This window comes from Mustela nivalis, assembly GCF_964662115.1.
Source record: "Mustela nivalis genome assembly, chromosome: 7".
Classification (NCBI taxonomy): Eukaryota; Metazoa; Chordata; class Mammalia; order Carnivora; family Mustelidae; genus Mustela; species Mustela nivalis.
The window spans coordinates 29,200,498-29,213,792 of NC_139026.1; the positions used below are offsets into that span (position 1 = coordinate 29,200,498).

General features: G+C 38.4%; 1 protein-coding gene across 7 annotated transcripts in view; it reads left to right on the forward strand.

Annotated features, from left to right (window-relative positions):
- ATP2B1 (ATPase plasma membrane Ca2+ transporting 1) overlaps positions 1-13,295 on the forward strand; it is a 121,147-nt gene that overhangs the window by 91,034 nt on the left and 16,818 nt on the right. For all 7 annotated transcript variants that reach the window (XM_082740364.1, XM_082740367.1, XM_082740361.1 and 4 more), the window contains 4 exons: positions 1,260-1,497; positions 5,805-5,984; positions 6,671-6,758; positions 7,130-7,236. In XM_082740364.1, coding sequence (XP_082596490.1) covers positions 1,260-1,497; positions 5,805-5,984; positions 6,671-6,758; positions 7,130-7,236 — 613 coding nt within the window. The remainder of the gene's footprint in view (positions 1-1,259; positions 1,498-5,804; positions 5,985-6,670; positions 6,759-7,129; positions 7,237-13,295) is intronic.

A 13,295-nucleotide genomic window follows, 5' to 3' on the forward strand; every position in this document is an offset into this window, starting at 1 on the left:
TGAAAGGACACATGTGAAACACCTAGCTTGGGGTCCAATAGCTAGTAGTCCCCCAGTAATATTTACATTTTGTTGTAGGGGTTCTTACACGTTAGGTTAAGCAGAAAAAATTAAGTGGGTCAGAGGATACAACTGGAGTGGTTTCTTTCATCAGGTGGTAGAAGGAGCAAATCTGTGATGAAAGATAATTCTTACATCAGGAAGAAAGGTGGGTTGGCAGTAAGGAGAGGATGGACTGGAGACAGATAATAATTTAAAAAGCTATTACAGTAGCTCTAGCTTGAAGTAAGAGCCAGGAGAAGGCAGTAGCAGAGTGGGAACAGAAAGGAGAGGCAACATTGAGGAGACTGTTAAGAGGTCCAATATGTGGGACTTAGGAGCTGATACTGTGTAGGTGATAGGAAAAGGAAGTGTGCAGGTGAGATTTTTAGATTTACGTGGAAATGAGTGGGGCGGGTGTTGATACGGAGGAGGCAGCGTTTAGACTTGCTCGTGATAGGTCTAAGGTGTTGCTCCAGCATCCCTGTGGAGCTCCTCAGCAGTGATGGAGAGCTTTGGAAAACCATCAAAACAGAAGACGTGGATTTGGCCATCACCGCCTAGAAGCAGAAGGAGGTGGCATCACAAGGGAGAGGGGCAGAGCATGGAATCATAAAAAATAAACTTTAGGGAAGTACATCATGTGACTTCTGTTCACTACATAATTAAAATTGTGTAGTTAGTGTCACTGAAGATAAAACTATTTTGGCATTATGTCTCTCGTTTCAGTAGAATGCTTACTTTAACAATAAGTTATTATTTTATTTCATGGCTAAAACAATATAGGTGATGAAACAACATCTCAGGTAAGGGGTTGATTGAATTTGGTATTTTACTTTAAAAGAAGAATATTTATGAATTTTGTGTTAATGCCTGATTCTGTACCAGGATGGACAGTTGTGTAATTTATTCTCCTCTGCCACTAGAGGTTCTTTGTGAAATTTTAAAAGCATTGCATTTCCAAAAGAGAAGGTTTAGAGAATATCTAGAATAACTGATAAGGCGGAGAACTGTAAAACGAGAACCATAAAAACTAGATCTGTTGTAAAAAGGGAAAGGTAAAAAGCCAGTGTGATTTAAGTCTGTGGAAATGCAGCATACATAATTCTCTAAATTCCTAGTATCAGATCCCATGATTTCTAGCCTTTCCAGTTCACCTAAATGGCATTAACCATTATATTTGTTAATTATTGATGTTTGGATTCAACATTTCCTTTTAGGTGTTTCAAAATCTTGAGTGCTAATGGTGAGGCAAAAGTGTTCAGACCAAGGGACCGTGATGATATTGTAAAAACAGTGATTGAACCGATGGCATCAGAAGGCTTGAGAACCATATGTCTTGCATTCAGAGATTTCCCAGCAGGAGAACCCGAACCAGAGTGGGATAATGAAAATGATATTGTCACCGGCCTCACGTGCATTGCTGTTGTGGGGATTGAAGACCCTGTGAGACCTGAGGTGGTGAAACGTTCTGTGCTCTGCATGTGCGCAATCTTTAACCCTAGGGGATCCAGGCACTGGCTGGGACCAGCTTTCTAGTAACATTCTTGGTGTTTGTGATTTTATTGTTTTTTCTTGGGTGAATCCAAAATAGGTGGGAAAAACAGTGCTTGCGATGTATATGCTACTTACTGATGGTTTTTAATTAGACTGCTTCTCTTTGGGATTTTATGTACTGATAGCACCATAACCTAACACGGTGCCTTGAGCTGGGTAGGTTTTTCAGTTGATATTTATATTAAGTAACAGATGTATTAGGTTACTTGTTTTCATGGTCTCTAGACCAGTGTTCAGTAGAACTTTCTTGTGATGATAGAAGTTTTCTATATGTTAAGTTTTCTATATGTTCTCTACAGTAGTTCTTTGCCACATGTGACTTCTGAGTTTTGGAAGCATGGCTAGTTCAACTGAAAAAAAAAAATGAGTTTTCTGTACTTTATTTAATTTGAATTTAAACATCCTAGTACCATATTTGACAGCATGCATCTATACACTTTGCTTGGCTTCTTTAAATTGTTTATTTTAAAGGTTATTGAGCAACTGCTAAATGCGCCAGGCATTGTACTAGGGTAATCTTTCTAGACTTAAAGATTTTTGAAATCCAGTCCCTGGCCTCAAAAGAAGTCACTCTTGGGTGGGAATGCACAAACATGTAACCATAATCCAGGATGTTAGTACATTGTTAGGTTTATCCAGAGCATGTTATATGGGCACAGAACATGAGCCCCCAACTTTGTTTAAAGCAATAACATCTTTTTAATGAATTCTTAAATGAATTCTGTGTACCAGATACTAGGCCAACTGCCTTACATATGTTACTTCATTTAATGTTTACCTCTGTGACATTACTCTCATTTAACAGATGAGAAAAAAAAAAAACCAAGTTGTATAGAGGTTAGCTCTAGACCATAGAACTAAACTATAATGTTTAAATCTGGCTTTGTCTAAAAGGTGTACTGAAAACACTGCTATGCTCTGTGAACCACTGAAGGGGTCAAGTAAGACTTCTGGGAGGTTAATTACCTATCTGAGTCTTAACGGATGCGGTGTTAGTTGAACCTCAAGGGACAGTTGTAAGCACATTCTGAGCAAAGCAGCAGCATGAGTAAAAGCACAAAGGCAAAAGCAGCTTTTGTTCAATGACTCTCAGCTAACTGATTCAGTACCCAGTGTATTATATTAGGTACTTCTTTTAGGAACCGGAAATAGTGCAGTAAACAAAATAGTCATGAAATTTGTCTTCTAGAGAAGACAACCAAACAGACAAAATGATAAATTTTTGGACAGTATGCCAAGTGAAAATATATTCTGTAAGGAATAAGACTTGGTCTCTGCCCTCAGTGGTTTTACATTCTGGTTGGCATATGGGGGTAGTTGGGAGGGTGATACCAGATACGACAATTACAAGAGTGAAAAGGGCTATAAAGGGTATGCTCAGGGTGATGAAATTAGGTGACTTAGACACCTTAGGAGATCTCTGAGGATATGACATTTGAACTGAGATCTGATGGCGGAAAGGGAGCCAGCCATATTAACAGCTGCAAGAAGAATATTCAGGCAAATGGAACAAAAAATTCAGAGACAGCGTTGAGCGTGGGAAAGTATTAACTATTTCAAAGTTAGAAAGGAGGCCAGTATGGCCTTAAGTGTCGACAAGAAGGGACAGATAAGATTATCTTTGGTCTTACAAAACATATGGGTTGTGAATTTTATTCTAAAACTCAGTGGGAAGTAATTAAAGAAATTCAGGCTTGAAAGTAACACAATTTGTGTCATTAAAATACTCTTTGAGGTACTGTGTAAGAAATAGAAGAGGAAGTAAAGCAGAGAAGGGATTATCGCAGTGATCCCAGGAAGAGATGATCATGGCTTAGCACTACATACAGTGTGGCAGGGAAGACAAAAAGAGAGGGATGATTTCAAAGTAAATGGAGGTAAAACCAATAGGAATGAATCTGTTGGGTTTGGATATATGATTCTTGACATTTTTTAGGTGTCTGAATCACCCTAATGTACATCCTGTAGGCATTTGGACCTAGTAGCTTGAAAGGAGCCTAGGCTGGGAAATTCACCCGAGGGGCTCCAGGAGCTCTCCTGAGGAGAGTCTAGCTCCACAAGTAGATGTGTTACAGAGGAGAGACAGTCAGTCTTCCATTGCTAGCTGAGGGGTAGATGATATTATTGAAGGAGTAGGAGAATCAAGCTGCCATCTGTTCAGAAATGATGAAATACCCAGGTGGGTGATGTTTGCCTTTGGTCAAAAGGAAACCAAAGTTTTAAGCATTGATTTATGGCTTAGCTCTTACCTAGATGTAGTATTAGATCAGGGTGTCTACAGCTTTTGTCCTCTGGAAAGTAGATTGCTGTTCTCATGCTTTTGGCATTGAGGTTGATTAAGAGTTTCATCTTTTTTTTAAACATGAAAGTGGCACTTAATTTTTGTTTTTAGTATCACAATATGAGATGGATACTTTGAGACTAATATGAGACAATGTAATATAAAACCGCTTTCTGTGAGTGGGTATTGTGGACTGCATTTCTGATACAGAGAATTTTGATTAGATATCTAGAATAAATTCAGCTTTATTGAATTTGCGTAGGTACTTGAGCAAGGTAATTGGCTTCTCTTCAATTTCTTATTGTAAAGTGGAGGTGGTTTGTGGGCTTTATTTGAAGATATTTGGTGTGGTTAGTGGACCATTCATAAATGTTAGTTTGCCCTTCTTTAATATTATTTGCCACATGGTTTTAACCCGACACCAGTTTCTGTCTTTTATTCATTGTCCCCCTATTCCAATGTTTCAAAATCAAATGTTGATTTTTTTAAAAATAATAGATGCATGTGCTGTATGAAGGCACAATTTTGTCTAGGTAGGCCATGAAAGCTGTTCAGAGACATTACATTTAAACTGTATTTACAGTAGAAGTCATAAACCATCAGTCTGCAAGGCCAAATTTAGCCTTCAGTCAGATTTTCCTTGGACTGTGTGTGTGTGTGTGTATGTAAAGTATTATGTATTGAGAGAGCATACACAAATGTAGCTTTCTACTTTCTCTTAAAGTTATAGGTTCTATCAACATTGGGCATTTATTTCATCATAGCAAAAAAAAAAAAAAAATAGGCTAAAGCCAAGTAGCTTTCTCATTAGGCATTAGTTTTGGGTTCTGTGTTTTTCTCATTTATGTTACCCACATGGCTCTATAGGTGTTTGCATTTGCAGCCTCTGCTCCAGAGGAATCAGTATGGGTATCTTGATTAGAGAAGAGCAGGAAGTATTCTCTAGGCAAAGGGAATTGCCAGAAGTAGAGAAACAGAAACAATATGTATTTAATTCATCCATCAGACTGTCTTGTAGAGAAAAATTTTAGATAAATTTAGAAATTACTTTGAGGTTCAATGTGAAACTCTGTTACACTAAGAACTTTGTGGCTTAATAGTGTAACAGTTGAGAAATTGTCGTGTATTTTTAAGAAAATCGATTAGAAAAATAATTCTATCATCAGGTGTATCAGATGTTTTACAGGAGAAGCAAACATAAAGACAGGGATACCAATTAGAAAGCTATTTTGGTAGTTGAGGCAACAAGCAGGGGAGACCAGGTGCAGGGAAGGTTTGAGGTAGAATCCACAGGACTCGTTGTCATTTAAAGATGGGTAGAATAAGAGATTGGAAGAGCTCAGATGACCCCTAGGTTTCTGTTAGGTAGGTTTTAAAAAACCTGGTCCCCCTGTCTTTGGACTCCCAGATTCCTCTGTTCACTTCTCTGATGAAATTATGAACTCAGCATTCACAATGAGGTGGGAGAAAGATGTAGATTGGGAAAATTATTAGCACAAACAGGACAGTTAAATGTACAAGAATAAGTAGGGTAATCCTTAAAAGATACAGAGTGGGAGGGGAAAAGTGAGCCACCTTAACCCTAAAGAGCACACCCCAGCATTTTACTCTGGTGTTGTCTGGGCAGTAAAACCAGAAAGCCAACCAAAAAAGAACCTCATAATAGTTGGGGGTTGGGGAGCATTTTAAGAAGCCTTTGGTAAATAAATAATGCAAACAAGTTAAGTAGGATCATAACTGAAAATGAAGCCTGAACTAGGACTGTGGCAATGGAAGAGGATAGAAGAGATTATTGGGAGTAATTCAAGAAATATTGAATATCTTGAGATGAAAGTAAAATGGTCATTGTTTGTGGAACTATGCAGTAATGCATTATTTGGAAATACTAATTTTCTTTTGTAATATGAATTTTTTCTTTGTAAACCAGGTACCAGAAGCAATAAAGAAGTGTCAGAGGGCTGGAATTACTGTACGGATGGTTACTGGTGATAATATTAATACTGCTCGGGCTATTGCTACCAAATGTGGTATTTTACATCCGGGGGAAGATTTTCTATGCCTCGAAGGTAAAGATTTCAACAGAAGAATACGAAATGAAAAAGGAGAGGTAAGGGCTTCTTTAGTTTTTGTGTTGATGTATTTTTCATATATTAGGAATTTCATTCAACCAATAACATATTGAATATGCACTATGGGTTATGTATCACAAATGAGGGAAAGCAGCCTACACCTAAGAAGCAAAACGTTTTAGCACGTGAAAGAGATTAGTGATAGAGAAATTTGTCCTAAAGGGAGTGAGCACTTCTTTTTTTTTTAGTCTAGGCCAATTTCAGAAGTATAATATATATAAGCGAGTATGGGAGGAAGAGTTGGGAAAGGCTGATACAGAGCATATTTTAGGACACCTCAAATTCTTTGCTTTTCAAACTGTTTTAAGGTGTTTTTATTTTCATAGGCAGTGGGAAGATTTTCAAAATTTGATCTTATAATGGTGTGTGTGTGATATATATATATATAAATAAAATAGTGGTTCTCAACCTGGAGTATACATTAGAGTGACCCAGAGAGCCTTTTAAAAACTGATTGCTAGGCCCCCAACCCAGAGGATTTGATAAAATGATAGGCTTGAGGCCTTGCTAAAAAAATCTGCATTTCTGACAAGTTCCCTTGAGTTGCTGATGGTGCTGGTCTGTTAACCACGCTCTTGAGAACTGCTGATACATATGCCAGATAGCTAATTTGGGAATTATAAAACTAATTTGGGTACATTTTAACTTTCACGAATATTTATAGATTGAGCAAGAGCGGATAGACAAGATTTGGCCAAAGCTTCGAGTACTTGCCAGATCATCTCCTACTGACAAACACACACTGGTTAAAGGTGAGTGGATTTTATGGCTAATTCACTGTTTGTTCATACAGAAATGTGTTCTGTTTCCCAAAGTAATAATAGATACTGAACAGTAGATTGGATCTTGGATATTATCTCTTCCAGTAAAATCTAAATACATTTCCTTTTGACACCTTCCGTGAACTGTGTTTATCCTCATTAAAACAGGATATTGCTCTTCGTGTAACCTTAGTTTCTGGACTTGGTCCTTGTCCAACACCTCAGCAGTTTCCATTTCTCTGTATTTGTTTGTTTATATTTAACATCGAGTCTGTAAAACTGGCTGGTCAGGGTCCTCTGTAGAATCACCTTGTTAATTAAAGGGGATATTTTTACAGCACAAATATTTACTTTTTTTTCAGGTATAATTGACAGCACTGTGTCGGAACAACGCCAGGTTGTAGCTGTAACTGGTGACGGTACAAATGATGGCCCAGCACTGAAGAAAGCTGATGTTGGATTTGCAATGGTATGAACTTAACCTGTTTAATATTCAGAAGTAATTTACTGGCTAAGTTGTATGTTACTAGATTGCAACTAACTTTTTTCACTTATTTGAGAGTGAGCGCATGAGTAGGGGAAGGGCCAGAGGGAGAGGGAGAAGCTGCTTCCTGCTTGTGTGAAGCCTGACACAGGGCTGGATCCCAGGACCCTGAGATTGTGACATGAGCCAAAATCAGGCGCCTAACCCACTGAGCCACCCAGGTGCCCCACTGTTGATTTTAAACGCTGTCTTTTAAGATTTGAGTGAAAATAGTATGTGCCTAAATTAGTTTGTAAATCTGAATAGTTTGTAACCAATTTCATTTGATGCAGTGAAATCTGGCTAGAAGGTGACTCTTGAAGAACTATAACATCAAGCATTTACCATGTACTCTGCAAAATATATAAATACCTGTTGTCTGATCTGAACCTTACAACAATCTTCTTAAGCAGGAGACAGGCTTTGAATAAAAGAGAGAGAGAAAGTATATGTGTGTGTGTGTGTGTGTGTGTGTGTGTGAGTTAAAAATATAATTGACAATCTTCTGTTCCACTGAAGATGTCTGTTAAGAGTAACTGAACGTCATCATTTCATGTATAATAGCTATAGTCCTTTTTTGATTGTAAGAAACCTGCCACCCCCAAGTTTTCTATTTAGATTCGATTATTTAAAGTGCTAGAAAACTTCAGCATTTCATTTTTATATTCTTTTACACTAGCCATAGTACTGATGAAGTAGTTATTGTAAAATTGATATCATGAGATACAGATGCTACATAAATGTTTATAAAGTGCCTGAAATTAGGTTGTTTTGTATTTCTGAATCGATTTCTTATAGCTTTTCAGTGTTGGAATGAATCTTTGTACCTTCAGTGCCATAGAAAACAAATATTCTAATTTTAACTTACTTTTTTGAAAGTACAGGTCTATAATCACAATTCTCAAATCTAAAAATCTGAAAACTGAAATTTCTTCCCTAAATTTGCAACAGACTCTTTTGACTCCAAGACATAATTCTGAATGGATGTGAAGACTTTTTGTCCCTCTTATCATGAACAATCATAGCCATTGTATAGATACTAATGTTTTTATGGGGTGCTGATCCCCTCTGGGAAAATTTGTGGTGGGATATAAGTGCGTCGTTATCTTTCTAAAATGTGGGAGACTTGAATTCCGAAACATAGTCTGGGCCCACAGGTTTCAGATACAAGAAAACATGTGCATACCAGGATTTATTTGTATAGTTCGTCCCCCTGTTAGTGTGTTGCTAAGATAGGGAGGTAGCAGAACCATCACCATGGTGGCAGGCTTTCAGCAGGCATGGGAAGGATAGAAGGAGGAAATTATGTGGGTGAAGTGCTCTCAGCCCCTAGCCGTGAACCCAGAGCTCCCCACCCTGCCCTACTGCAGACTCATTACGGCTGGCAGCACATCTGTCTGAACTTATGAAGATTTGTGCGAAGTAGCTTAAGGGAGAAGGAATACTGAGGTCCTGTCCCTTTGGCTGTGGGCACGTAGGATTCTTGTTCATTGTAGGAACACACGATCACTCTCTGCTGCTCTGAGCACTTAGCAGGACTCTGACTTTTCATTGGGACAGCTGACCAAGAGGGCGTTGATTTACAGTTCATTTTAAAAAATAAAAAGCTTGCTTCCCAGACCTTCAGTGTTTTAAGGCAGATGCTAAGGACTTTCAGTGCACACAGGTAAATATAGTATTACAAACAGAAACACAGTACAGTGACTGCTTTGTTTCACTTGGAAGCCCTGACGTTTTAGGCCCGTGGTACCACCTTTTTTTAAAGTAGCACGTCAAAAATCTAAATCTGTTTTAGAAGACAGAAGGAATGACTTGAATGTCAAAGCACTCAGTCAAGCCTGGGTTTACTTTATGTATTTATTCAGTTGTCCAAATTCATATTTTAAAACTGCAGGACAAAATTATTTGACTTGAGTTTTTAATAAATACCTGCAAGAAATTGCTACTGGTTAGTCCCTATTAAATTTCTCTTCCTTTGCAGGCAGAAATAGCATTTTAGAATACTATCTGTATATCCTCTGTGTGTGTGTGTGTGTCTGTGTGTATATTTATACACACTATATATACTTAGAAAAGTCAACATTGAAATAAAATTTTTGACAATAAAATAAGATTTGCAGAAGGCCTCTAATATAAGTATATGATTAGGTTGCAAAGAGGTCTGGCTTTATCTCTGTATAGCCGCTTGCCATAGATTCCTTTTGATTTGCAAGCTTTTATGGGTACATTTAAAATAATGACTATATTATGTTATTATATTACATTATTCTTACCAAAATTCAGCCAACCATAACATACAGTTATCTCTGTCTTCAAAGCCTGAATTCCATGATGGATTTCTATAACCAAATACATCTTTGGTAGTATAATCTTCCCTAAGGTAATTAAAATACTGTCTTTTTAAACTTTGGATTAATAAAGGATTTGTTTGTTTATTCTCCACATATTAAGAAGCAGTTTTCAGTATTCTGGTCCAGAAACATTAGAAGTGAGTAGTTGTCTCCTCGAGGTTGAGCACACAGGGGAATAAGTACTCAGAGCATAGTGGCAGCCAGGGAAGGACCAGACACAACACAAGGTGTATGTCAAGGAGGGAGACTCTGCCTGGAGAGACTGGGAAAGGTTAAGGGACGGAGAAGAGGAAATGGAGAAGTACAGTGCAGGGACCCTCGTGAGCTACAAGAAGTTGAACTTGTCTAGAAGGGGTGTGCTGTTGGAGGAGAATGGGCCATGAAGTCGGGTAGATCGGCAGGCAGCACCTGCAAAGAGCCTTGAATACTGACATAAGGAGTTTGTTCTTTTATCCAGTACATCAGCCCCACCCAGACAGTCTTCTGATGGAGTAAGAGAAGTTTGGAGACTTCCCATGCATGGTGGCACACAACTCAGAGCTCATAAAAAAAGCTATTTAACTTTTTCTGGTGGAAGTTCCCCAGACTTACTTGATAGTGGAACTCATTTTTATTTGGACACCAATTAACATCTCAAAATTGCTTCTTATATTTTGAAGGATTTTGAACAAGGGAGTATTGAGATTTGCATATGAAAAAGATGGGAAATGATTAGAGGCAGGAAGACCTGTGAGGTTTAGATGTGTTAAATATGTTGTACATTAAAAGTAAAATATTCTGATTAGAAGCTAGAGGCTAAAATTTTAAATTTAAATTGTTCCCTCATGGAATATGTTTGAGAAAAACTTGAGCTTTGTTTTTGTGTTATCAATACACTAAATGGATTTAAAAAGTCAAGCCATTTTATAAGACTTATTGCTTAAGCCCCCTACTTCTTCCAGTTTTTTGTTTTTTGTTTTTTTGTGGGTTTTTTTGACAAAAGGAAACCAACTATTTTAGCTCTTTGTTTCCCTTAATTGTTTGCCTCCATATATTTAAATTACATGATGGTGCTTTTTTATTTGTTTACAATAAAGCACTTGCTACTGACATCTCACTGGCGAAGACAAATATTTGACACTTCGACAGGCACACCAGGCACATACCGCTTCCCCTCCGTAACGCATACTACACAGGACCTACCCTGTCATTCTTGCTCCAGAATTAGATCATAATTTCTGATAGACCAGTATACAGTCCTTATTGCGACTATAAATGCTGTTCTTTTTTTTTTTTTTTTCAATATTTTATTTCTTTATTTGAGGGAGAATGAGTGAGAGAGCATGAGAGCTCTCCAAGGAGCTGGGAGCCCGACGCAGGACTCAATCCTGGAAGTCTGGGATCATGACCTGAGCCGAACGCAGTTGCTCAACCAACTGAGCCACCCAAGCGCCCTATAAATGCTGTTCTTTTTTTTTTTTAATTTTTTTTTTTAATTTTTTTTTTTTTTTAAGATTTTATTTATTTATTTGACAGAGAGAGATCACAAGCAGGCAGAGAAAGAGGAGGAAGCAGGCCCCTTGCTAAGCAGAGAGTTCGATGCAGGGCTCAATCCCAGGACCCTGAGATCATCTGAGCCGAAGGCAGCGGCTTAACCCACTGAGCCACCCAGGCGCCCCTATAAATGTTTTTCTAAGCTGAGCTGTGTAGTCTACCATCCTGACTCTTACTTCCTTGAACAACAACTTGTATTCCCTATAAATTGTCTCATTCCCTTTTTAAAACTATTTCTTTATTTTTAATGAGTTTTCTTTTTTAAATGTGTTCACATTTGTGCTTAGTTTTTGTAGATGCTTAAAATGAACTCATCACCAAATTCTCCATTCTTTACATCAGAATCATCTAGCACTTCTACATTTTTACCTCCTTAGAGATTCCTCTCCCAGACCTTCTGACATGCTTGAGTGTGGCCTCTCCCAGGCCTACTACCCAGCTGTCTTGTTCTCCATACCTGAGGATTTCCTTTTCCTCTGTCATGTTGGATCTGGTATTTCCTGGACTCAATGTCATTGTCTCTTCTGATTTACTCCCTCGTGGAGTAACTGTCTCCTCCATTAGCTTTCTAAGAAGAAAAGTTTATGAGAGTTAAACATTTTTGTAACTTTTATGACTGAAATCTCTATCCTCTTTTTACTCTTGAGTCTTAATCTGACTTGGTATAGAAGTCTCGTTTGAAAATCAGTTTTTCACTCAGAATTTTGAATTCATTCCTCCATTATTATTACATACCATTCTGAATTCTGAACCTCTTATGGGTTTTCTTTTTTTTCCCCCCTTTCTTGAGATGCAGATGTCTTTCCTTCGTTTCTAATCTTTTGAAACGTAATGATGTTTTGTCATAGAACAACTCTCTACTATGAAATAAACTCATATTCTTCAGTTTTGTGAAATTTTTTGATGCTAGGCTTACTTTGTCTCCACCATTTCTTCTTCTTCTTTTTTTTTTTTTTTTTTTTAAGATTTTATTTAGTTATTTGACAGAGACCACAAGCAGGCAGAGAGGCAGACAGAGAGAGAGGAGGAAGCAGGCTCCCCGCTGAGCAGAGAGCCCGATGCGGGGCTCGATCCCAGGGCTCTTAGACCACAACCCAAGCCGAAGGCAGCGGCTCAACCCACTGACCCACCCAGGCACCCCTCCACCATTTCTTCTTTTGGAACATCCACCACCGTCCCCAATCCCATTTCTTGAACTGCTTGGACTCATTATCTTGTGGTGTTTGTTTTTTTTCCAACTTACCATACCTTTATCGTCTTGCTATATTTTCAGGGACATTTCCTTAGTTTCTGAGTTGTTGTTGTTGTTGTTGTTAAGTTTCTGTGATCATATATTTATTCTCCAAGAGTTATTTTTCGATCACTGACTTTTTTGCCCTTGTTTTAGTATTGTGTTCATGTTTCACTGATGTGCCTTTTACCTCTGTAAGGATTTGGCTTCTTAAATAAGCTTTCATCTCGGCAAAGTCTGTTTGGGTTTCGTCTTTCGTCCGATGTCAGGTGGTTGATTCTTGGTTGTCTCTGCGTATTTACCGGTGGAAAGCTGGAAAGCCTCGGGGCTATGTGTGGGATTTGTCAACGAGAAGCTTCTCGGTAAAGTGATCTGGCTTGGCTATTTCACTTCCTTAGTGTACCTTGAATTGTAGTATTTTCAGGCCTTTTCTCTTCAGATGATCAAATTTCCCAGAAAAGAATCTTCAAATCTGTTACCTAGGGGGCACTCCTGAATACTGGTGTTCTAGAAAACAAGTAGGGAAAAGGAGGTGGTGGTCTCAATACTCATTAAGCAGACTTAGCCTTAACCCCCTTTTTTTTTTTTCAGTAGCACACCCCTGTACTCAGCAGTGCTTGGTACTTCCTCCCCGCCTCCCCACAGTCTGCACTGTCTTTGTCATACCTTCTCGGATAAATTACCAGGCAGTCTTCTTCCAGGTCAGAGGGCATGGCAAATTGCCACTTGGTTGCATGGACCTGGGAACAGGCCTTGAGAACTTAGCTGCCTTTTCCTCTAATTTTGTGGTTAACATAAAACACACAGAAAAGTGCGTAAGTCATAAATGTACAACTGAATGGATTATCACAACGGAGCAAGCCTGTTCTGTGTAAGGCGAGAAATAGATT